The sequence below is a fragment of the Camelus bactrianus genome, chromosome 3, assembly GCF_048773025.1.
Source record: "Camelus bactrianus isolate YW-2024 breed Bactrian camel chromosome 3, ASM4877302v1, whole genome shotgun sequence".
Classification (NCBI taxonomy): Eukaryota; Metazoa; Chordata; class Mammalia; order Artiodactyla; family Camelidae; genus Camelus; species Camelus bactrianus.
The window spans coordinates 45,771,155-45,797,765 of NC_133541.1; the positions used below are offsets into that span (position 1 = coordinate 45,771,155).

The 26,611-nt window shown below is 34.9% G+C and overlaps 1 protein-coding gene across 4 annotated transcripts in view; it reads left to right on the top strand.

The window, feature by feature from the left end:
- Positions 1-211: 211 nt before the first annotated feature.
- SREK1 (splicing regulatory glutamic acid and lysine rich protein 1) overlaps positions 212-26,611 on the top strand; it is a 41,456-nt gene continuing 15,056 nt past the window's right edge. The window contains exons 1-9 of one of the 4 annotated variants that reach the window (XM_074359123.1): positions 212-545; positions 8,155-8,288; positions 13,944-14,059; positions 18,014-18,178; positions 18,314-18,492; positions 19,767-19,897; positions 20,776-20,890; positions 25,526-25,645; positions 26,017-26,397. In XM_074359123.1, the coding sequence (XP_074215224.1) occupies positions 385-545; positions 8,155-8,288; positions 13,944-14,059; positions 18,014-18,178; positions 18,314-18,492; positions 19,767-19,897; positions 20,776-20,890; positions 25,526-25,645; positions 26,017-26,397 (1,502 nt within the window). In that variant the 5' untranslated portion in view covers positions 212-384. Of the gene's footprint in view, positions 546-8,153; positions 8,289-10,769; positions 13,658-13,943; positions 14,060-18,013; positions 18,179-18,313; positions 18,493-19,766; positions 19,898-20,775; positions 20,891-25,525; positions 25,646-26,016; positions 26,398-26,611 lie in introns of those variants that run through there. The other 3 variants (XM_045512401.2, XM_074359128.1, XM_074359131.1) reach the window with 3 other exon arrangements.

Here is a 26,611-nt window from a genome sequence, read left to right on the forward strand (position 1 = left end):
GTTCCCCACTCCCACCTAGAGCAAAGACTGGAAAGAGCAGGGTCTTCCTCGTTTACAGGAGCACAAGAATCTGATCGAGTTGTACCGGGGAAAAAATTCGATAAAAATCTTGGCGGGGAGAAGCGAGCAAGAACCACAGCCGCAGGTACCTGGCAGCACCAGGCCGCAGCCTCGCGAGATCCGGCGGGTTACCGGGGCGACGCTTCCGGGTGGCGCGCGCAGCCTTGGGAGCAGGGGAGTTGTGAAACGAGCGGCTAGACCTGCCCGCCGCCGTGAATTCGCCAGCGGGAGCGCGCTCGCGGCCGCGCGGTCTCCGCTTTCCCGGCTCCGTCGCTGACGCGTCGTAGACGTTGGGGAGCGGGTGGCAGCGGCAGCGGGTTCGGGATGAACAGCGGCGGGGGCTTCGGTTTGGGCTTAGGCTTCGGCCTTACCCCTACGGCGGTGATTCAGGTGACGAATCTGTCGTCGGCAGTGACCAGCGAGCAGATGCGGACGCTTTTTTCCTTCCTAGGAGAAATCGAGGAGCTGCGGCTCTACCCCCCGGAGTAAGTGGTCGGGCACGGCTGGGGGAGGGGCGCGGGCTCCGGGGAGACCTCGGGAACCCAGGCGTGGGGGAGGGCGGACGGGGGCGCGCGGTGTGCGTCACGTGACCGCCGGCTTTACCTTGGTGCCCATGTTTGATTAGGGCACCGCGGCCCCGCACCGCGCTCGTGCTTTCCTGGTTAGTCGGACTTTGCGGGGTTAACGTCTGCAGAGACTCCTTACTAAGGCCTTAGAGAGGTTGCCTTTTTCGTGCCTCCCGGACTAATGGTCGCCGCCGGGTTCTCGAATTCTTTCCCTTCCTTCTCGCTCCCCCTCCCCTTTTTTTTCCCGAACTTAAGATGGCCGCAGGTGGGCCCGGAATAGTCCTCATGGCAAACGCCTGATAGCGTTTCTGCGACGTGAAAACCGCGGAGATTGCGCCTGAGAAACTGTCCAGTTCTTGGGGCCTCGGTGCCAGGCCGTTATCGCGGACGAGGAGGCCCGGGGCTCATGACAGGGTGGGATCAGGGCTAAGTTTGTTCCTCAGGGCCGTGTTCACAAACTTAGCATCTTCGTTGATCTAACCGAGCTCATCCATGTTGTTAAAGATCATGTCTGTTCGCCCTTTTGGCACCAGATTAAAATTTCCTCATGGAAGGTCACACTGTCCTAAACCTTTCAGAAAAAGTAATGGTCGGTGCAGGATCACTCCTGCTGTATACTTCTGAAAGTCCGAATCTGGACTGGCATTCACAGTCCTCGGACGCTTCCCAAGTAGTGTATTTGAAGTAGGATTTTTCCTTGTACAATACTATCTTTTCACAAAATTTGTAAGGGCTTTGGGGGTTGTTTACTTTCTTACACGCTTAAGCTTTTTAAAGCTAGAGCTTAGAATCTGGAAATCCTCGGTATTTTCTTCATTGTGTCAAAATCCTTTGAAGGAAGGGGTAGTAGTTGCCAAGCATTTTTCTTTAAAAAATTTGTATTTGACTTTTTGGTTTATTTCGTAGTGTTGCATGTAGACCTTTTTCTCTTCAGTTTTCTTTCTGTAAGTTTATCGCATTGCTGCTACAGCATAGATACTGATAAAAGTTGATGTTTGGATTTTTAAATTTTAAGTTTTTCTTCTAATTTTTGTTTTGAAATATTTCATGCATACCGAAAAGTTGAAAGAATAACACCCATGTTCCCTTCACCTGCGTTCACAGTTTGCCAGAGTTAATTTCTTTGTGTCTCCCCCTCTCCTTGTCTCCAGCTCTGCACCCTACCACCCACCCACACACACACCCCTTCCCTTTTCCATCCTTTTAAAAGTAGTTGCGGACACCATGACTATTCACCCTTCAACACTTCAGTATGTATGTCTTAAGAAGTACATTATTTCTGCATTACCGCAATACTATTAACACATCGAACAAGTTTAACATTGATGAAATAATGTATAACATCTAAATTTCTCCAATTATTTTGATAGCGCTTTTTCCCCTTTTTTAATCTAGGATATAATCAGAGACCACTCAATGCATTTGGATATCTCCTTTAATCTAGAACAGCCCCTCCTTTAAAAAAGTCTTTCATGACAATATTTTTGTCTTGTAATTTATTTTGTAGAATGACTCATCTAGGTTTATATAGATTTTTTCTACCTGAATAGATCAGTTAGTACATTTTTGTCAAGAATGCTTAAGTTCATGCACATCTTTATTGACTAGCTGTGGCATATATAGTATTGAATAGCTTACTTAACTTTTGAAAATGCTTTCAGTTATCACTTCATTCAAGCACTCAGAACATTTCTTAATAATTGATGTGTTTGGAGGAGTGCTATATTCTGAAAGATGGAATTAACTAATAAAATACTTTGTACGTCAATCTCTGTAAACTAACCTTGCTTTCAAGTTTGTGGTAGTGTCTTATGTGTAGAAGAAATAAATCACAGAATATTCTTCATTGCCTAGATGAGACCACGTACATAGTTGAAACGTGTGCTTGGGTGGCAATATGCTGCCAGTTATTGTCTAACACTTAGTAGTGGACTATTTTTTGAAATCAAGTGTTAATTGTTTGGAGTTTAAAAGTCAAAGAGAATAAAAAGCTCTGCACTTAAACAGTGCATTAATATAGAGTCAGTGTGTCACAAACTAATGCATTTTGCAAAATTGTAACATAAATATAACATATAGGCCAGGCAAAATCCTTTTTCCACAAGTTCAATCCCTATTCCTGTTTTTTCAAAAATATTGACATGCTTTACTAACAAGCATGTTTTCTGCTCTGTAATGAGGTTGTCATTAATCTGGTCGTTGTATTAAAGATGTGTTTCCAAATTTGGACTGAAATGGATAAAAATGCAATAGTAGTCGTATTGAAGATGTAATTATTTTTGCAGTGTTGCAGAAACAGTATTTTATGATTTACCTTTGTAAGCTGAGTGGAAATTTATTTGTTATGAATTTGGAAATATAACAGAATATGAAAATTTCTCGTTAACGTTTTAAGAGTTTAGTTGTTAATATGAAAATTCAGATTTTAAATTTAATTCTTTTGGCATGAAGCATTATTCCATTTCTTTTTAAACATTAGGCATTAGTGTAAACATTCATCATAAACATTAAAAATTATTTGTGCTGCCAGATGATAAATCCAGAATTTCTCTTTTAATTTTTTGTGCAATAAAAGATTCTGATACATCATGAAAACCTTTTTACAGTGGTAAGAAATTTTTTTTTTTTTCCTGTAAATGTGCATGTAGAAAAGTGTATAGGGTAGGTATATATAGCTTGATGAGTTCACAAAGTGAACACACTTGTGGAACCAGCACCCAGAGAGGACTCTCTGTGCCATAGGAGCTCTCCTTTGCCCCACTTCCAGTGTCTTATCCCCAAGGGGTAATCCTAGCCTGATTTCTAACATTGTTTCTAACATCAACACCTGTGTTTTTTTTTTTTTTCTTGCTGGTTTTCTTCACTTCTCTGGTCTTTCAAAAGTATTCATAATGTAAAATCTCTCAACTAGTTTTTCTAGTTAAATTTTTTTAGTTAAATTTATTTACTTAAAAAACTTAATATAATCAGTATAATCATTTTATGGGAAATAGAGAAAAGGAAACCCTGCCCCTTTATCCTTCCACCCTATCAAAACCTCTCTCCATTTTGTTCCATTCTTTTTTATATACATTTAATATAGTGTAATGAGAGGATTTATACATTGTTGCTGTAAACTTTTTCACTCAGCCAGTAGTAAGCGTTTTTCTTTGCTGTATTTTATCGTAATAATATTTAAAGACTAATGTTTCAAATTTATGTGTTTTTGAAATTCTATCATTGGATGTATTGGTTCCCTTTTTTGAGGTGGGGGAGGATTGCTGGCATTTAGTAGGTGTCAGTGATTCATAAGGAAATCTTACACTAAGGGGAATTATGCCATCCAAAGTATCCCTGGAGCCCTGCTGAGAAACTGTTTAAATTATGTCATTTATTATTTTCATACATAAAACCATGTACTTCATGTTTTGGATTGTGTTCTTTTTGCTAGCTCCTCGAAGGCTGTATATTAATATAATAAAGTATTGGACATATTATTATCACATTGATTTTTTTTTTTTAAAAAGATTGTACAGTGCCATCACCATGTTCAATGAAAAGCAAGATGACAAGTTAGGGTCCAAGAAATTTAACTGATGCTCGAAAAGTTGATTCTATGATTTTGCATTGAACTCCCAGTAAAAAGTTCTGATTTTTCTGAAAAATGATTGTAGAAAGTTTTATATTTAAAAAACCAAACCGAAACAAAACTTGATTCAACAAATGAGGTGAAAGTAAAATCTGCTATATTTGGGTAGTTACTTTCTTTTAGAAGCATACATTTGGACCAAATGGAGTATGTAACCCCTTTCAAAAATTAAAAGTGTAGGTCAAAAATTACATTTTAAAGTGATAATCTTGTTTAATTTTTTAAAAAGTAAATCTGTTTAATAGCTTAGGTATACCAGAGAGAAAGATCTAAATATAAGGTTTGGAAACATACTGATTTATAAATATAAAAATACACATTTGTTCTCTGAGATACTTGTATTTAGACTTGCTGCTGTATCATTTTAGCCTATAACATTCAGAATAAAATAGTGTTACTACCTCTCCTGAAAAGCTAATATGTTTACACTTTTATAAAGTAAATACTATGATGATCTTTACTCTCTATTTTAAAGAAGGCAATTGGAGATGAAGGTGAAGAAAATTGCTTATAGCACTGGTGGAGCCACGTGTAGTATCCATTCTCTTATGGTGATATTGCTGTACAGAGCAGACTGGCATTTTTTTTAACCACTTCCTGGGCTTCTCAAATCTCAGTGGCATGTCTTAACATGTAATTGCTTTACTAGCCGGGCTCACATTCCTATTCCTGTGGATATTTTAAGTTTGAAATGATGTGGGTTTCAAGCAGGGTTATTTGGAAATATTTGTTGTTTTTAACAGTGATTGCTTAGGTTTCCATCCTTTCTCAAAAAGATATGTCAATTTAGGAAACGTAGTTTCCTTGGTGGCTTGTCAGTGCTAAAAGAGTATACTTGTTGCCATTGCTGTGGCTTTAGTAGCTCATTGTAATCATAGATTTTTTTTTTTTTTTTGGGTTGCAGAGGGCAGAAACAGTGTAACTCAGTCTACCTCAAGAAGAGACATTATTAAAAAGGTGGAGATATCCATAAGTAGAAGAATAAAAAGTATAGTACAGCCAGGCCCTATGGGAACTGGGACTGGGAACTAGAGAGCTATCTGCATCCTAGGCGACTGTCTGCCTCTTCCTATCAGAGGCTTTACTGTCAGCTCAGTTTGTTTCTGCATATCTGCTCAATTTCTTTGCAGACCTATTCTGTACTCAGCCATCTGGCATCTGGCCCAAGCTGTTACTCTAAGTGACTTTCCAGTCCAAGAGAGAAAATCTGGTTGTTCAGGTTCATTTGGTCAAGCCACCCAAATAACAGGTTTCTGGTTAGCCAGTGAAATGGGCCCTTGTGTCATGTGGCTAGTCATGTGTCTAGAAGCTTGCAAGATTTGTTGAGGGTGTCACGTTAGGAAACTGATAAGGCCTGTGCTGAAGGTATGTAGGATGTCTTGATAGGACATATAGTGGGGGTACCTAATCACTTTGATTTTTTAAAAATGACTTTCCAAGGAGACTTGGAAACTGGAGCCTTGAAGAAAAGTGGAAATACCATTCAAAAAGGGAGTGAGAGAGGACATCATAGCCAAATGAAACATGTACAAAGATGGCCCAGATGTTCAGAATGTGTCACGGGAACCACAAGTCTTATATGCCTGGATTTTTGGGTGCATTTAGATGATAAAGCAAGAACAGAAGGGTATCTCTGAGGAAGTTTAAGCAGTGGCGTGACATAACAAAATTTAAGGTTTAAAAAGATTACTCTGGCAACTTTTGTGAAAGACTTAATAAGCAGTTGAGATTGCAGGCAGTGTGATTGGTTAGGAGCTGTTGTAGTAATCCGAGTGAGAAATGACTGACGGCCTGAGTGAAGGCATTGATGATGAGTGATGAAAGAATTAATGTGACAAATATGTGGGAGGCAGTCTTCATAGGATTTAAAGACCAATTGTATGACGAAGAAGAGGGGAAAGTCAAAGATGGAAATAACCCACAAATGTCAGTAGTAGTAGTTTGATAAAAACAGATTATTTCTTATACTAAACTGGGGGAGTGGAGAACTCTGCTTGTCGTGGTCACTTGAAGCTGATGTATCAGCCACCCATTTCTTGAATGTTGCTGGTCACCATGGCAGAGGAAGAGAACCGAGCAACTGCCCTTAAAGCTACTAACACGTGTCAGTTCTGCTCATGTTTAATTGGCTAAAGCAGATTGCAAGGCCATACCTAACTTTGAGGAACAAAGAACTGGAATTTTACCATGTAGCCAGAAGGTGATTTGTGAATATTTGGTGAATAGTACTATTGATGGTCAAATTAGTGACTCCCAGATTTCTGACTTGGATAATGTGGTAGTATCTTTAACTGAGATAGGAAATACAGGACAAAGGGCAGGATTGGTGAAGAAGGAGGATGATGAATTTAAGAAAAAGTTCAGAATTGGGCCCTGTGACCATCAAGGTGAGCAGAATTCCAGAACGCACTTGGTTCTCGGTATCTAGAGCTCTGGAGATGCCTAAATTGGAGATTTGGTAATGTAAAGGCTGGTAAAGTCTAGATGCAAATGTATTTACCTCATGACAAATATACATAAAATGACTTCGGTGGCTTAGATGTTGAGTAGGAAGAGATTGTTGGAGAGGGCTGGCCTGAAGCCTGAATAGGATGGCCTTCAGCAGGAGTGAATTGATGGGTTGGGTGAGAAAGTAGAGTTTTTGCTACTTTAATTAGCCTGACTAGTTAAGTTATGTTAATAACAGTATAAATAGTTTCTAGTTTTAGATACAATTTATTTTGTTATCAGTGTTTGGTTAGTATCATAAATATATTTAGCCATTATCAAGATGGAGTTGTTTCTATATGTAATTTTTAAATTTAAAAAAATGATGAATATTTATGAATTTACAAATTAAAGAGTATGTTAGTAGTATATTAAAGTGGCTTTAGAATTCTTGATTAATTGAGTAATTAAGGTTGCATGAGATGTGGAATTAGATGATTAGGCTGTAAATCCCATCTTTGCCATTTACTAGGACTAAGATTATGGTCAGCTTCTTTGATCTCTTTTGTAAAGAAATTACTGTTATTGCACGAGGCATATTTGGTATCTTTCAAATGATCTTTTTTAGTGTGAAAAACGTTAATGTTTAAAAGGATTGTACATTTATGTTAAACATTAGGTACATCTTTAGTTTGGTTCCTTTTTTACTTGCCAATTCAGTTATAGACTTTAATTGAACATAATTATGGGCAAGTTGACAAAATCATCCTCCATGTGAATAGTGTATTTTGGAATCTAACAAGATGGATTAATATTATGGAAAAATTGATTTCATCTGTTCTCTGTCTGGCTTCTTTTTAACATAGACCTGCCTAGATTGAACTGAATCTGAGTCTGTGCTATTTTGCGTATAAAATACGTAAACTTGTGTTTGTAAAATCTTTTTCTTGGAAAATCACAAGCTGCCTAGCCTGAAGAAGTCTAGTATATGCAAAAGACCTTGATTTTAATTTCTGGTTATCATTGTTTCTAAGACTCTTGTGAAATTTTTAGTGATTTAAATGCCAGGAATCACATAAGGAAGGATTGGGGGTGGTTACAAAATTTGAAGTCTTGAGGATTGGTGCTTTTATGAAAAGGGATTTTTGCCTGTTTATGGTGATGTACTAACTGAACATATTTGGGTTAAATCGGCTGTTACCACTTTACACTGAGATTAAGAATGTGTTAATTTAAATTTCACGTTTTTAACAAAAAGATTGTAAGCTTGCTTAGATTGCTTTCAGTCTTTGTAGACAAATTGCCACTAAAAGACTAAGTTTTGCTGTCTCATGTCTTAATGATCCTTAGCAATAAAAATTCCTGCCTTGATTATGTAAGATTACATAAAGATCTAAGAAAGAAATTTTAAATGAAAATGACAAAACCAACCAGATGTTTATTAGTTCAATTGTTTTTCTTTTTATCTTGCAGCAACGCACCTCTTGCTTTTTCTTCCAAAGTATGTTATGTTAAGTTTCGTGACCCATCAAGTGTTGGCGTGGCCCAGCATCTAACTAACACGGTTTTTATTGACAGAGCTCTCATAGTTGTTCCTTGTGCAGAAGGTTGGTATCTCATATGTTTTTAAAATTATTTTAATCTCTGTCCTGTCTGTTACTACCATTGGCTTTCCTAGAAATTGGCAAGTAGATAGTACTCTGGTGTTTGTGTGTATGTGTATTTGTGTGTAAGTAAAAGTAAAATTTGGAGAAGGAAAGAATTTTACCTAATAATAATATATATTAAAATGGTTAATTCATTACTTATGTATATTTGAGATTTATAACTAAACATTTAAAAATTCATAAATTACTTCACTTCTTGGGCTTGCTTTGGCTTTCTATATTCAATTTGTAAGTTGCAAAGAAATCTTCCTGAAATTAAAATATTAAGTTGGTGGAGGAAATTATTTTAAATATATAGATAAGTATTTGCCCCTGTGTATATAACATTAATGATAATAAATAAAAGCAGTGTACACATTTTGCCAAATTGGGGTTAGGTAGTCGTATTTTTGCTTGAGAAAAATATTCATTATTTAAGCTTTAAAGTATCCTCTTAAGGTAGTTTACTTTAATTGTTACTGAGACCATTATTTCATATTCAGTGTAATTGTTTACTGTGGAACTGGAATTTACTTTTTTATTTTGTTGGCTTTTTTTGCGGGGGGGTGGTAATTGATGAAAAATTATGGAAAGCAATTTTCCAAAGCCTCTGTCGAGGAAATAGTTGTTGAAGGTGGGAACAGGGCCAAAGGCCTTATAGTTATTTGTTAAATTTTATGACTTAACCTGCTTTAAAAGCTAATTATTATTAATACTTATTTTTTAGTAACTTTTGTTTACAGAGCCACTCACATATAATAGGCTGTGCTGAATTTGACTGTTCTGGTGTGTAATTAATTTGTATTTAGAGCACTGACTGTGGCACGTGTACATTCTAGAATTGGGTTATTACAGTTTAAATGTCTTTAAAATATATTTTCACTGGTGACTGATGGTAACTGTGCCACAACGTAAAAAATTTACCTGAAACAATTTAATGAGTTTTCATAGGTAATGTCTTAAAACCTTTTTTAAGTATTATAAAAGTTTGCTGCACTTTTAAGGTTTTATGCTTATTTCAGAATGCCTGTTCTGGGATGTCAAAAACATGACAGTCAGATACAGTGAGTACTACTGTGTTATTTTTGAAGTCCCAGAATAGAACTTTCTAGGTTTTTTCAGATAAATTTGAAAGTATTTTTCCCATTCCTGGGAGTTAGAGTGGATTACAGTTAACTGTTTGTGAAATATCTGTCCTTATCTACTGATCTGTAAGGGGACAGTGACCCCAGAATTGGAGAACAAGGTGAGAAAAGAGCTGTTGTGGTTTAGTTCTGCATACTAAGTTCATATCAATTTCACATCAAATAAACTGCATTGGAAAAAATATCAAGTAGATGATTTATTAAATGGAAATATTAATTGTATCAAAAAATTAATGCCACCAGCAGTACAGGATCTTGTATGATGTTAACTTATTGAATTGGAGGGAAGAATTTTATTAGTGTTGCTTTGTTGGAACCTTGCTGTATTCCCATAGAATTTTTCATGTATTTGAGGAGTGACCATGGTTTGTCATAAATGTTCAAGATTATGGGCATATAGAGGTTCCCTTTTTTGTTTGTTTTATTTGATATAAATGAATAAATGCACATTTATTATAGTTTTGGAATATTTTTAATGTTATCGTTTTGAGACAAAATTTCGCAGTTTTTGAACATGGAAATTTAAATGTATTTTTATTCCAATTTAGTTGTATTTTAGAACACTAAGCTATAAAATAATTGGTACTAGAAAAACATTCAGATATACACTTTTTATTAATTAAACTAAATATAACATAGGTGAATTCATAGAACCTGAGGAATGTCGCAGTGAGGTGTTAAGTATCTGATTATGCACTGCAAGCCAAGTAATAATACTGTATTACTGTACTAAAAGGTAGCAAAGTGAGTTTGAAACAAATCAAAGGAAAGAGTCCCAGTGGAGTAAGTTCTGTAAGAGATGTTCTGTGGTGCTGTAAGCAATCTTGTTTACTTCACTGATTGCATTCTTTCCTTGATGTTATAGAAACAGCATTATGAAAGAAATGAGAAAACCATAGAAAAAATTTTAAGAAGTTTTTTCGTTTTCTTTCAATTTGCTGTTTTTTTTTTTAAATGCAGACAGTATTATTGTGAGAAGATCCTAAGCTGTATAAATAATGTTTGATGTGTAGTAGTTTCATGCATATTAAGCATTAGGTGCTGTTAATAAAACATGCCACTTCAAAATAAAATATATTTTTATTATACTCGTCCAGATATGACCTCTTTTTGTTGTTGCGCGCATCTCAGATTTCTTTTTATAAATGTTACCACTGAGAAAAAGTTAAGGTCAGACATAACAGGGTGTCAGCCTAATCATCAGTCATAAGTTTATGTCCACATTTTCTGGTAGATGGATTTTGACTATTAATTTGGTTTTGTATGTTTTCTCTATGTGATATTTGTGCATTATTAGATGACTAGACTGGCCAAGGCAGACCTGTTACACTTGCCTGAGTTAGGCATTGTTTGCCATGCCACTAAACCTGCCGTCAAGTGAAACCTTCATTGGGGAAATGAGATCGGAGTCTGAACCGCAGAAGATGGACGCCCTGTCTCTGTTTTTTATTGTTTTACTTTAATTTCATTTCTTTTTTTTCTTTATTTTGTCCCTTTTTTTGTTTTTGTTTTTGTTTTTGTTTTTGTTTTTGTTTTTGTTTTGTTAAATCTCTTTACTTTAACTTGTGAGCTGGTTTTCCAGTTCTTTGTAAATGGTATTCCATTAAGGGTTCATAACATTGCATTGCGAATTGTATTGGGAGTTGATTAGTAGAGCTCAACCTTAACAAAGTAATTTTCACAGTAAATTAGGGTACAGTATTGTGAAGCTCAGTGCCAGTCTTAATTGGTGTTTATAGACTGATCAGGTGCATTTTGTGCTTGAAACCTTAAAACACTGATGAGATTCTTAGGACACTCTTTGATCTCAGTGTAACATTTTTGCAGTTTTCTCCCAAGCCTGCATCTCTCATAAAAACCAACTGATAGCTTCTAATTTTCATCTTTACCCCTAGAATTTTAGGCATACAAAATCATCAAGGAAAATAAGTTAAATTTCTTATAATAATCTGGGGGTAGAGGACAAGAAGAGACTTTTCACTTTTATGATAGTTATTTATTGTAGACAATAATTTACTTTCTTGACTTAAAAAGACTTTTAGCTGCCTATGTGGGGACTGGATATTTGAGAAACTTTTGAATACTTGTGTGTATTTCTCTCTTTGCTTGAATATTTTGTTGAAAATGTTCAGAGATTACTAGTTTCTAAATGGATTCTGAGATTAGGACAAGTGAGAGATTTTTTTTTCTCTTTGAGGAGGATAGTTTGGGGAAAATGCTAAATGCTGATTTGTTTTATACTTTATACATGCTGATAGTATTTAGAAGGTACATTTGGTTGAATTCTATCTTGGAATTAAGTGAATGGAACTTTTTTCTTAAAGCATCTTTAATGGTAATCAGAATAAGAAAAAATATATTGTAGTTAGACTTAATACTTACAATAGTTTATTATACTGTGAAAGGCAGTGAGAGTCAGACAATCTAGTGATACTTTTTTAAGACAGAAGTGAAAGACTTTATATTATTATAATCAACTTTTGGCCTGTGTTGAATAACCTTTTTGTTTGTGTAGTCTTTCTACACTGTCTTGTATGGATAGTTTTGCTTATTTAATTGACAAGTAATGTTAAATGGGGGACATTACTAGCTTGGAACCCTTTATTTGTTTTCTAGGTGCGCAAATTAGGGCAGTGAAGCATTGGGTTTCCACCTTAGGAGTTCAATTTATTTATTAAGATATGTTCAGGTTATGTAAACATTTAAAAAGTAATACCTATTTATGGCAGATAAAACAGGTCTGATAGCAATAAATAGTACAGTATATATGTGAGTATACAGATACATGTGTTAATGCTAGTAACTAATAAACAGAAAATATTGTTATTTGATGTTTTTCAATAAGGCCTACCTACCTTTTATTTATCTTTATGCATGTTAAAATTTGTGCTTATGCAGGATTTACCCTGAAATAGTAAAATAACTTTGTTTTTGAAATTAGCAAATGTAATATAGACTTAGATTTGCAAAGGTTAGAAATAAGTAGACATTTGCTAACGCTAATAAAATGTAATTTTTTTCTATTTGTATTTTATAAGTTATAACCATATTTAAAGCAAATTTAAAAATTTATCTTGAATTCCATCCGTGTTTAGAAATGCATTCAGATAATTTTGTTCAGAGATTTATCCCTGCACATCTGGCGGTTTTCAATAGAATTTTTACCACAGAAACCAGCATGGTGCTTTTTGAAAATTTACTCTACATGCTGTTTTCAATTTAGCGTGACTTTATACACTGTGTTTTAAATTACTTTTGAAGAATTTGTAATGGAAATGTGTAGCCAACTGCCGCATAATTATAGTAGTTCTTCTAAAATAGCTGTATGTAGTCAACATTTTAGAAATTTTATTTTTGGAGGGGTTGAGAGAAAGGACCAGAAAAAAAATGTGTGAAAGTTGCAGTCCTTATCAAAGTTAATTGGTTAGAATTCATTAATTAAATATGACAAATTGATGGACTTATTTCAGAATAAATTTTACTTTTTAGTCATAGGGATTTCTTTTTCTTTTTAGTGTCCAAGATTATTTTGTTATTGTTATTACTGTTGGGCAGTTAAGATGTTTATAAGCAAGATATTTAAGTATTACCCACCCCTCTTCAGATAAGTATACATAAATGGGTCCTACAAGTCGATAATATAAGAAGTTCCCTTGAGACTAGGGAACTTTTTTTGTTAGTCATTTTCAAAAGTGTTAGCAGTTTCCCAAGGCATATTCTTTGGAATTGAGTTCTTTTAGGCATTTCTGACATTGTTAGTGAGATGCCTTATTAACCGAGTGGGTGTAGGTTTCCTTTTCAGTTGAAGCTGGTGACATGCAGTAGGCTTTTGTTTGTGTCTACTTGAAATTGAATGGAATCTATTGCAAGGTTATCAAAACTGTTTTCTTCACAAGTAGGTAGTTTCAGTTAACAGGGACACTCAGGAACAAATTTCAATTCGCACATATTTGTTTTTTTCTTTTTCTTTTTTTTGACTAATTTGGTTATTTGCCATTTCTGGGGATTAAACTTTAAAAAATGTTCTTCTTTTCTGTATCTGATGTTCTGTGTGCTATTAGTGATGCAGCCAACACGAACGGTTGTCATGTGTAACACAACTTTCGATCACCGCGAAAACACCGTCCTGGGAAAGCGTCCATGCTTGATATCGTTTGGTTCATGAACATTAAGTTTCCAGTACAGGTGACCCATAGCTCAAAGTGTTAAATAATTGTCTACATTATTCAATTTTTAAAATAATATTCCATTAATGAAATTGTTAGTCTTTGAAGTTTTGCTCACTTTTATTTTTCCTAGTAGAGCAGGATAAAAGGAAAGACTTAAGTTCTTATTTATTTCTTTATACGGATCTGATAGATAGATTCATTTATTATTATTATTTTTTAAGTGCAAGGGTAATTGTAAAATCATAGTGTAAAGTTTGTGTGGTGTTTCTGCTTTCTGTAATGTTTGAAACTTGCCTCTGCAGGTAAAATCCCAGAGGAATCCAAAGCCCTCTCTTTGTTGGCTCCTGCTCCAACCATGACCAGTCTGATGCCTGGTGCAGGCTTGCTTCCCATACCGACCCCAAATCCCTTGACTACGGTAAGTATGATGCACCCTCTTCTAAAAGGGAACATTCACGTATGTAATCAGTTGAATAAAGAGTTTCGAAAACTTTTTTTTTTTTTTGAGCTTAGAAAGCATTCTATTTTGAATCTTTTTGCAAATGGAGAGGATTAGAAATGTCTGCTTGATTTTTTACCCCATGTTATCACTGACTTGAGCTGCCTTTTGGAATCGCTTCTGAAATAATTGGGATTCATTTAAATTTGAGAACTGGAATATATTATTCATTGGAATATTGGTGATTGAAACTTAGCATTTTAGATAGCATGGGGAATTGGAGAATCTAGGTAACTGTATTTCCCACCATGAGGACTAAATCCATCTGAAAAATAGGAATTAATTCACAACCTTGGTAATGGGAAAAAATAACTCATAGCAAGCATTTATGTGTCACTGAGAAAATATAACATGGTAAAAACATTTTTTTACTAACTTTGCAGAATTAAATAATAACTTAATGCCTCCTTTGTGATTTCCAAGTGGAGTTAAAAATGGTTTGCTGTTACTGGGTTCTTGCTTTATATAAAAGATTCTGGTCATTTATTTTCTTCAAAAATGAACCCAAGACAAAATACAAAACTCACTTTAATTGAAAGTTGTATCTAGCTTTTTGGTACTGGGTTATTGGGAGTAAACCAATAAACTTTTGATTGTAGTTTATTTATCCAAGTTAGAAAAGTGGTTTCTGACTTAGAATTGCAAAATTTTAGGTCTTTTAATTTTTACATGACATTGTTCTGCTAGAGCCCTGTATAGTGATCCATGGGAGGAAGATGCTTTTTAACTGAACATTAATCATTTGAATTGGGCTTTCTAGAAATTTTATTTTGGGTATGTTTTGGTATATTCTAACATTAATTCCTGGATTACCACCTTTTTCTCCCTTTCCTAGAAAATATTGTCCTGGTATCTTGAAAATTCTTAGGGTTTATTTATCAACAATATAAAGTTTTTATTATTTAATTTATTGCTTTGAGGGCAAATGATTTCCTTTTAATTCAGCTGTGGATATCTGTTATTATAAAACTTAATTTATAAAGAAGAGTTTTAGTTAGAAAAGAGGGGAAAGGTGACCCACTGTAATTTGGCTCTGACCTTTTTTCCCTACCTGTTTCCCTGGCTCCCCTCAACTTCAGCCGCTTTGGTTTTATTTCTTGGATATGCCAAACATTTTTCTGCCTTAGAGCTTTTGTATTTGTTCATTCTCTTCTCAGAACATTAAAAAGATTCACTCTTTCATAAGAGTGAAACTTTTCATAAGGTTTCTACTTAAAAGTCACATTTTCAGAGAGGCCAAGATTTCTATGTCAGAAGGCAAAAGTGGTATATCGAGAGTTGAGATCATCTTCAACCCATTAGAGACCAAAAGGGCAGCCTAAATACTAAGGCCCTTTAGACCAGGGCTGGAAAACAGACTGAGCTGAAGAAGGGTAATTGAATTATTAGAGCAGCCACATCCAGTAGAACTTGGTACTATGATGGAAATGTCTGTACTGTACTATCAAGTGTCGTAGCCACTAGCAACGTGTGACTATTGAACACTTGAAATGTGGCTAGTGTGACTGAGGCACTGATTTTTAATTAAAATTCAAATAGCCATATATGATTGGTGACTACATATTAAATAGCAGTATGTCCTAGTGGAGAAATTTGTAGGTCAGAGGGATTGACAGCTGGGGATACCTGGAAAGGCCTATTTAGTTTTATTTCCATGCAAAACTAACAAATAGTAAGACACACATTTGTGGTTTAGCTTAACTACGTATAATAATTCTCTTCCACAGTAGGGAAAAAAAAAAAAGGTGTGACCCTCAATCATCTCTGTTAGACTATCAAAGACAAGTTGTCAGGGAAGAAGGAGTGAGATTACAGGAGCAACATGTGGAGAGAGACTAGATAACTTACCTGTTTTCAACTAAGATATTTTTACAACTTTATGATAATTTGAAGTGGTGATAGCAAAAATCTGAGATTTGTTAATAGCAGTATCCCACAGAATATTAATACTATGAAGGAAAAAAACCGGAGTAATATGGTAAGGAGTAAATGAGGCTATAAATAAGTTCGGGGAAAGCCTCTTGGAGGGGAATGATAAACCTGATGATTGAAGAACTCAGCTGGCAGAAGCTAGGGGACACCTTTCTAGGGTAGGAGGAACACCAAGTGAAAAGCCATAAAGTGAGAAAAACTTGTGTCTTCAAGGTGCATAGAATGGCGGGATGGCAGTCAGCATCGTTGTGAAGCATAGTTGGGGAGGATGGAATTAGGTGTTTGGGGATTGGAGGGGTAGATAGGCCCTAATGTATGTAGGCCTTGCTTTTTAGGCCACGGAAAGAAGTTTGGATTTTATTCTAACAGGTTTTAAGCAGGAGTTAAACATGGTTTGACAGGTCTTAAAAAGATAACACACTGGCTGCTATGACAAGCATAGTGTTACTTACTTCATAAACTAGTATTTTCACTTTTAGGAAGTACTGTTGCTTAACAGTTGTTAAATTTTAGTAGTTTTGTAACAGTGTAACAATATATATAAGCCAGTTGACTTAGTTGACTTAAATTGCCTAGGTGGAAATGAAAGTTGCAGTGTTTTTTTTTTTCTTTCTTTGAAAAGTCTGTTAATTCTGCAAAGTTTCTCATTTTCAAACTCTGAGATTTTCTATATTTTCTAGTTTAAAGTCACATTAAAAACATGTTTCTTAATGCTTGAACTAAAAACTGATTTTAGTAATGTTATGAAAGATCATTCAAAGGTTTTTGTCTTTTTTCTGCCATAGTATAAGTAATTTTTTTAAAAGGTTTCTTAGGTAAACTTACCTTTTAATCTTAGTCTATGCATGATGGTACCCTGCTTTTACCACTTGTTAGCTGAGTAGCTTTGAGAAAATTATTTAATTTCTCTGTTTTTGTATTTATTGGTGATATTAGCATAATAGTAATACCTTTTTCTTAGAGTTGGTATGAAGATTAAGTTAATAACCTAGCAAAAATTAGGTGTCTGATTATTATTTACTGTTAGGAACTCACATAATGTTGAATGCCCAAGGTACAGTTGATTCTCATTATTTGTGAATTTACATACTAGCTAAAATTTATTTGAAACCTCAAAACTTGTGCTTTTGCAGTCATTCATCAACACAGACAGAATGATGGAAAATTTGAATTGCTTGATATGTACATTCCCAGATGAGGTCAAACAGAGTAACACTTTGCCTTCTTGTTTTAGCCTTAATGCTGTAAATAACTGGGCTTTTTTGGTGGTCCTTAGTGCCATGTTTTTCGTATTTTTGTTCTTTCTGTTGGCGATAATGGTGATTTAAATTAGCCTGCGGGCATAGTACTAAAGTTCTGTTCAGTGTTTCTAAGCACTGGAAGGCTGTGATGTGCCTTACAGAGAAAATACTTGTGTAAGATAGGGTTCGTTCATGAGGCATGAGTTGATACTGCTTTTTGCCATGAGTTTAATGTTAATGAGTGAATAATATATATTAAATAAGGTATCCTTAAAAAAGAAAATCCAGAAACACATGTAAAACAAGGTCATGTATTTATTGCTTGGTAAAATTATTGTGACCAGAGGCTTGCAGGAACCTAGCCCTCTATTTGCCCTAGGAACCGTGATTCAGTATTTAGTAATTCAGTGTTCATGGCAAACTTTATAGGATGTAATTACTGCAAATAATCAGAGTTGACTGTTTTTAGTGTCAAGCTTAAAAGTAATTAAAATATCCAGATAGTTAAATGTTATATTTCTAATTACATTGAAAACTACTGTAATCTCACGCTCAATAATTCAGATACATGTGTGGCTTAAAGTTAGAACTCTCTAGTCTTTTCTCATTCTTATTGAGTTGATCAGTACTTTTCAAGATTAGAGAAAGGTAATTCTTGATACTAACAGAAAATATGTGCTTTTTTTTTTTTTTTAAATAGCTGGGTGTTTCCCTTAGCAGTTTGGGAGCTATACCAGCAGCAGCACTAGACCCTAACATTGCAACACTTGGAGAGATACCACAGCCACCACTTATGGGAAATGTAGATCCTTCCAAAATTGACGAAATTAGGAGAACAGTCTATGTGGGCAATTTGAATTCCCAGGTAACTAATTTAAGAAGAATTGAGTGGTAGGACCTCTTATTCTTTTTCCTTTCTTAAAAAATCGTATCAATTGATAAAGTAATATTTACTGGATTTTTAAAGAATATACTTTATTAAAGTGTTACTTTGTTTCAGACAACGACAGCTGATCAACTACTTGAGTTTTTTAAACAAGTTGGAGAAGTGAAGTTTGTGCGGATGGCAGGTGATGAGACTCAGCCAACTCGGTTTGCTTTTGTGGAATTTGCAGACCAAAATTCTGTACCAAGGGCCCTTGCTTTTAATGGAGTTATGTTTGGAGACAGGCCACTGAAGTAAGAAACCCTAAACAAAGAAATTCTAATGATTTTGAAAAAATTTGAAGTATTTTGATGTAATTAAGATTTTTTTTTTCTTTTTAATAGTAATTGGCAATTTGTGGAAAGGAAGACTTTGTGTTAAGTATGAATGAAAGAAATGAGATACTTACCATTTTAGGCTTTAAGTTAAAGTTGCGTTTGAAGACATTTTCTGTTTCATAAGGTCTAATTTAATGTTAACATTTATGTACTATACTTATCAGTCATAGGTCTTTTTCCATAAGCTTTAAAAAGTTAGGTTTGTTTTGCATTATTGCACTAGTATAATGGGCAATTTAACATATGGGTTAAACTTACAGGAATATAGTAATAAGAATTTTGGTAAATACAAAATCTTGGGAAGAAAATAAAAGTACCCAAAAATGTTTTAAATCATACTTTTTGAGTTTTAACGTTTGCTCACGTGCTTGTTTGTAAAATGAAAAATTGATGTAGCCTTTCAGATACTCAAGACCAGAAATTGTATTTCAGGTAGATAATTGAGGCAACAGTTTTATCTGAATTCTGTAGGTGATTGTGTTAATTATATAATGTATGCTATTAAAGGATAAATAACTATTCTTAGCGAATGCTTCCCTTTTCACCATGGAAAGAGTAAAGAGGGACACACCAAATTCATTTATGTGCATCAGAGAAACCACTCTTACCTGTAAGGAAAAGAGTTTTATCAGATGCCTCCCCCTTTTGAAGCCGTGTGACTTAGCCATTGTCCAGGGTTGATTAAAATGGTACACGTATTATATAGTTTCCCCTTCATTCTCTCAGGGTGCAGAAGTTATCAACAAAAATCTTATAATTTGAGATACAAATGATTCATTTTAATATTGGCATTACTATTTTAATTGATTATAATTCTAAACTGTGTGGAAAAGCACTTGTCCTGATCTATTCAGTTTGTTAAAGACGATTGAGGGTTCAGTTTTTCTTTTTTTCTCCCTTGCTTTTGCCTTTGTTAGCAATAGATGATGGCAGGTGGGAATGAGATTAATCGTGGTTTTGAGGTTGGTTTTGGTTATTCTGTATTTGGCTATATTCTCATTGTGCTTTTTAAAAAACTTTTTTTTGAGGGGGAGGTAACTATAGGTTTATTTATTTACTGGAGGTACTGGGGATTGAATCTTAGTGTGTTTTTGAGATACCAGATTTGTAAATATGTGTATCATATAAACATTTGTCTCATGTTTTGTAAGATATGGTGTGTTTGTGATATGCTAATATTTTTAATTTAGAATAAATCACTCCAACAATGCAATAGTAAAGCCCCCTGAGATGACACCTCAGGCTGCAGCTAAGGAGTTAGAAGAAGTAATGAAGCGAGTACGGGAGGCTCAGTCCTTTATCTCAGCAGCTATCGAACCAGGTAAGACCTCAGTGCTGTTACACAGGTTGTAGTTTGAGGTCATAGACTCTTAGAACTGGGAGGAATTTTAGAAATGGTCTTGCTCAGTCCCTTCATTTTACAAACAAGACGACTGAAACTCAAGAAAGAGTAAGTGACTTAACTAGTGTTAAAGGTCAGAGAACTATTTAGCACACAGATCTTTCCCCATGATACTGAATTGAGATATATTAGCTGGAGTCAGTAAGTTCTTTGTATTTTAATAGCAAAATCAGTGCTCAGAACTGATTTGCTGAAAGCAAAAGTATAAATGTTATTGTGAGGCTAAAAGCAAGAATAAGTATATTTATAATGTTAATGATTAAGCAGATTCACTTTTCCTTCAAAGTTTTATTTTAAAAATAGAGCGCCGATGATTTAGGAAACATACGGAGACTCTGTTTTAGCAAGGTAAAGGAACACCTATTTAAACTTTTGCGTTGCTAACTGAAATTAAAAATCCAAGCTAAAAATGTCTAGATGGTTTACATTTGAGTAAATTTTCTAAATTAGCACTCAGAATTTAAGCTTCAGTTCTAGGAAAATACATGGAGAAAGGATTTAAAATCACTGTCATAGGAATTACAGACATGTTATAATCGTACATTATGGCAGCAACAAAATATTACGAACAGCTGTTTATAATCATCTGGTTTATATGTACTGCTGCAGGGTGGCTGCACTCAACGAGTTTATGCAATGACTTTCTTGGATGTTTCTGAAGGATAATTGCACAGGAGGAGGATGTACAGAGAGTAGGCCCCTTGCACTATATGTGGTACATTCCACTTGTGCCTGATTATTAACTGGGATCTTTAATTGTTCTGAGCTTACACTGCAAAGTGGTTTTTTCCTCCCAGAGTCTGGAAAGAGCAATGAAAGAAAAGGCGGTCGATCTCGTTCCCATACTCGTTCAAAATCCAGGTCTAGCTCAAAATCCCGTTCTAGAAGGAAGAGATCACAGTCAAAACACAGGTGAGAATTTCTGCTGTCATATTTAAACTTTTTTCGGTTTTGTATTTGTAGTAGTTAAGATTTTCTGAGTTTTTATCTGAATATCAGAATTTAAAAATTCCAGTGTTGTTCACCGGGAAGTATGATTATCATTAAATATTGCTTGTAGTTAAGAATGAAATTTTCTCTAGTTAATATATAATTTTTAAATTATTTCAACTAATTTTCAGTTTTAGAAGTTGGTTTTCTATCTTAAGATGCTCTATCCCTGATCTCTCTAAGAGTAAACTAGTCTCGTACAGAACTGGCAGAAACTTTCCATTCTTCATGTTGAGAAAAGGGAACATATGCATGATGCTGCTGAAAATATTGCTAAAGTCACAGCTTTTTTATTGTTTTCTTCCCCCAGTTCCCTCAAGGTCTAGGGAGTACCACCCCAGATCTTGATTTCACATAGTTACCTATCTCCAGTACTGTGTGTCAAGTGGGGTACTTTAAGTCCTTGTACTCTTGGTGATAAGAGTGTCCTCCACCCACTTTGGGATCTGAAACACAGGAGTAACTTGCAGCTTTAACTGCAACTATTGTATTATGCTTAAGCTCTATTTCTGTTCTGTTTATCTTATTTTTGAGCACAACTTTGTCATTTCAATTTGTTTTTGAATCTTTTGTGTTGTGTTTGGTGCAAAGGGGAATCTCAAAATGAAAACTTGTAACGCCATCTTAATTGGAAGTACTGTTAAGAATCATGTCTAAAATAATAAGTTTTGTTGTCTTCTTTAAGTTGTGGAGGGGGCTGTTGAAGTGAAATGTGAAAATGTATAGTGGATCCTAATTGTGTGTTATATGTACATACATACTCATAGTCTCTCCAAAGAGAAGAGGCAGAGAAAACTGTGTCCATGTGTGTGTGCATGTTGTTGGGAGTATTAGAGAAGGAGGAGGGCTTGAGGGGAGGGTAAAAAGGATCCAGTATGCTATATCTTGAACCTCATCAGCTTAGAACTCAGTTTAGTCTGTTTTTCTGTGACAGTCACAGGGATTGAAGCGGTGAGATAGAAAAATATGTTTTTAGACTCTAGCAACTTATACTTTTAGCTGTATGCTGGTGGACTTCTCTATTACAAATTGCTTGCAGATTTTCTTTTGGGATATGGTTTTACTATCTTCATCCAAAGCCTTACGGTAAGGCCAATTCACATCCAGAAGAAGGAAGTTGTTTTCTCTACAAGGAATAAGGCAGCGTAGCGGAACCAGAATTAGAGAAGGAAAGTGGTATAGAAACAGTGGTACTAGATTATGGGTACTTCTGTAGGTTGACAGGGTAGTGAAGTTAAGATCTTTGAGATCAAGAAAATACAGAATTGAGCTGAAGAGTAATAACTTACCTGAGGAAGAAAAAGACCAGTGACTTGAATCTCACTTTGTGTTGTTATAAGAGCCATGCTCTAATACCTTAGCCGTTATCTAAGTCTGGAAGAAAAGCAGCATTTGATGATTAACATCATTGTTTCCTTGATAATTTCTGTGAAGCTTTCTCTTTTGGGACAAAGAATTTAATTATCTACTTTAAGGTTTTTACTCATCATTTCGAGTATATTTGAGTATTTTCGCCTTCCGAGTGTTTGTGGGGGAAGGGTTATTCAGTCTAAAATGAAATTTGTTCATTATTTTAGTAGGAGTTATTTTTTGGAGGTCTGTCTAATTACATAGCATTAGAAATTAGTTGTTCTTGGCATACACATGTGCACACACACAGAGGCATACCTTGTTTTACTGAATTCTGCTTTATTGTGCTTCACAGATACTGTGATTTTCAGCAAATTGAAGTTTTGTGGCAACTCTGCATTGTCAGATGATGGTTACATTTTTTAGCAATAAAATATTTTTATTTAAGAAATGTACATTTTTTAAAGACATAATGCTGTTGCATACTTAATAGACTACAGTATAGAGTAAATATAACTTGCATATGCACTGGGAAACCAAAAAATTCGTATCGTTCACATTGTGATTGTCTGGAGCCAAGCTTGCAGTATCTCTGATGTATGCCTATATCTTTTTTGTAAGCATATGCTATTTTTATATATGATGTATAGAAGCATAGGAAATGTTTACTAAGTTCATAAACAAATACAAAAGAGATATACTGTATTTTGTTTAAAAGAAAAAAATTTCTTGCCCCAAACCATTTGACTTGAGAAGCTCCATTCCCCACCCAATCAGTAGCAGATGGCAAGCATTTCTTGACTTCCCCTCCCTGCTGGTGGGATTGGATACCCTCAGTTCTGGTTCTGACCCACCAGACTTAGCCAGGAGTGTGAGTTGCTGGAGACCCTGCTCTTGAAGGCTTCCCCCTTCTTCATGTTCTCAGATCCTTCTAGAGCCCCTGACCCTTTCCCTGTTCCTTCCCTTCTCTCTGTAGGAGGGAAGAAGGGGTTTCTTGTCACTATGACCTTGACTAGGTCTGGGAAGATGTGTTTCCATTTTGTCCGAATTTTTATGTGTTTTTTTTTCATAGGGACAGTATTAGTAAAGGTGGGTAGTACTCTTTATTATATTTTAAAGTTAAGTAACCTTTACAGACCAGCATAGCAACTATAAGACATTTTATAATATTTTAATGGGAAACAACTGAGTTACAAATGAACTTTGATGCAACATAATGGTAAGTTGCCGTTTATTTACAGTTTAATTTATAAATGCAATTTCACACATTATGCTAAAACGAGAACTGCTAACAATAACTTAAATCTTTATCTTTGATTGGATTAGATTTGCTCTTGACTTGAAGCTTTTAGCATTCCTAATCAGACAACTTTTAGGTGACTAGTAAGTGAGGTAGACATGAAATATTTAATATCAAAATTGAAATAAAGTAATTACTCTTGAGCAGTGACTTTCAAACTCTGAGGACCCACAGGATAAGGTAGGAAGTGAAGCGATCAGTGCATTTTTTTTTTGTTATTAACGTTTGTTAAGACTATGCTTAATTTTTTAAAGTTTTTTTTTTTTTTACTTAATTAAGGCTGGGAAGCACTGTTTGAAGAAAACAAAATCATTATATTCTGTATTATATTAATTTTAAGTACATAGAAGCAGAGGCCCTTTTTAAAAACATTACCCTTGTGGATGTCTGTAAATGGACTAAAAATGCTGTTAAATTTTGCAGTTTTGCCATGATACCGTACTACTTGACCCTTGTGTCTCTTAGGTTATTAATGATAAACATTTCAACAAACTGAATTATCTTCCTGTATTAAAAATGTGGTATGAAGTTAAATGTATAATTTTTAAAGCCATATAATAGATGAGTGGAGTGGTTCAGTTGAAAATTAGCTTTTGGGAAATAAATTTTAACTAATTGAAAAATGTGTTTTGTAAAGAAGACTTCATTATTGATTGAGGGCTGTCTGGAGATTTTTCTGGTTTCATAGCACATCACAAGCATTTAACTATATTTCTTTTATAGATTATTGTTTTAACTTAATTCATGAAAATATTACTGTCAGGATGAGTTTTAATTATATAAGGCATACTTGTGGAAGTTCATTTGACCTTGGAATAAATAAAGATTTAGAGTTTACATTTCTGTTAATTGTTAATAATGATGATGCTGCTGATATTGGGAATTAAGAGTTTTATGCATTTACTCTTTGCCAGAGACTGTTAGGCAATTTTCCATATATCATCTGATTTAATCCTCATGACAGCTAGGAGATGTAGGTATGATTCTTACTCCAGTTTATAGATGAAACAACTCAGGCTTAGAGAAGTTAAGTGACTAGCCAGAGTTCTCACAGCTAGTGTGTGGCAGAGCTGAGTGTCAGAGCCAGATTGTCTGACTCCAAAGCCGGTGAGTCTCATCACTTTGTTATTTAAGTTGTATGGATTCAATTTTGTTATATTTTAACAAACAGTTCCTAGGATACCTCATGAAAAAAATCACATTATCTAAGCTGTTATTTCAGTGGGGAAAGGAGCCTACAGAATTTCAGAATTGAAACAAGTTATTTTTCCTGTAAGAATTCCAGTAATAAAGGTTTCTTTTTATAGCTATGTTTATATAATGATAAAATCAAGGCTTTGCGAATTCAACACTTGATTATATTTAGCTTGGACTCATGGGTAATGATGTTTGGTTTCCTGTCATACTAGCACCATCATTATCATTACTACTGTGCTTCTTTATACATTTTCTTAAGACAGCATACAGCCATTTATAGAAACCATTGAGCCATATAACCACTACTCCCTGGTAGGATAAGTTATAACCACAAGTAGTCGTATTACATGGAAGTCAAGAGTTACAATTTATGGTTTGAGAACTTGGACCATGGGAGAAATCTTCTGTACTAATTGAGCCATCTGAGAATTAGCAAAACAAAGCCACAGCTGAAAATATCAACTTTTAAGTCTGACATAGGAAATAACTTAAATTGTTTCTTTGCTTCTGTCTTTGTGTTCTGGACAATGAACTATCTAGTATAGTTTCCAATAAATTTGTGTCAGATAGTCTGAAACATAGTGGATAGTTTTAACATATTGAAACTGTCAGGGTCAGTTTTACAATTCTCTTATTTTAAAGGTCTTAAATTTTTAAAATTTGAAACTCTTAGTAAGTTTTCAGATCCTAACAGATTTGCTTTTCTTTAGGAGTAGATCCCATAATAGATCACGTTCAAGACAAAAGGATAGACGTAGATCTAAGAGCCCTCATAAAAAACGTTCTAAATCAAGGGAGAGACGGAAGTCAAGAAGTCGTTCGCGTTCACGGTGAGTTTTTGGGAAAATAAGGCTAATTTTTTCATGGCATCATTTGTTAAAAAACTGTGTGGTTTAGGTTTTTAATGAAAGAAGTTATACTTTTTTCTGATTATTTTAGTAGATTAATACTAATTGCCATTGATTTGAATCTGATGGTCAGTATGACTTGTGAGGTTTCCAGACTTCTTAATTCAGCCTGGTAATTACTTCATTTAGCAGCTTCATATGCACATGAATTATATAGAAACTTATGCATAATGTCTTATAGGTATTATAAATTGTTTTATGTTGATAGTGGTTGAGGGAAGAGGAGGAGGTCCTTTTTTGGGGAGTAGAATTTTTTCCATTGTGAACTTACTTACTTATTTTTGTTTTTAAAGGGACAAGAGAAAAGACACCCGAGAAAAAATTAAGGAAAAGGAAAGAGTGAAAGAAAAAGATAGAGAAAAGGAAAGGGAAAAAGAGAGAGACAGGGAAAAGGAACGTGAAAAGGAGAAGGAACGGGGTAAAAACAAAGATAAAGACCGGGATAAAGAACGGGAAAAGGACCGAGAGAAAGACAAGGAGAAGGACAGAGAGAGAGAGCGGGAAAAAGAACATGAAAAGGAACGAGACAAAGAGAAGGAGAAGGAACAGGACAAAGAAAAGGAACGAGAAAAGGACAGATCCAAAGAGATGGATGAGAAAAGAAAGAAGGATAAAAAATCCAGAACACCACCCAGAAGTTACAATGCATCAAGAAGATCCCGTAGTTCCAGCAGGTTTGATAATTTCAACTTTTACTAAGGGGTTTACTGATGACAAATGAAAACATAAATTTTAATTGAGGGGGAAAAGATTATTTTATACAAGTAGAATCAGTATAATAATATGAGAACATTTCCCTCTGATGGAAGTCTAAACATTTCTCTAGCAGAGGGGTTGTTACAGTATTGAACCTGTAAGGAGAAAGAGATAATGTTGGGCAAAATAATT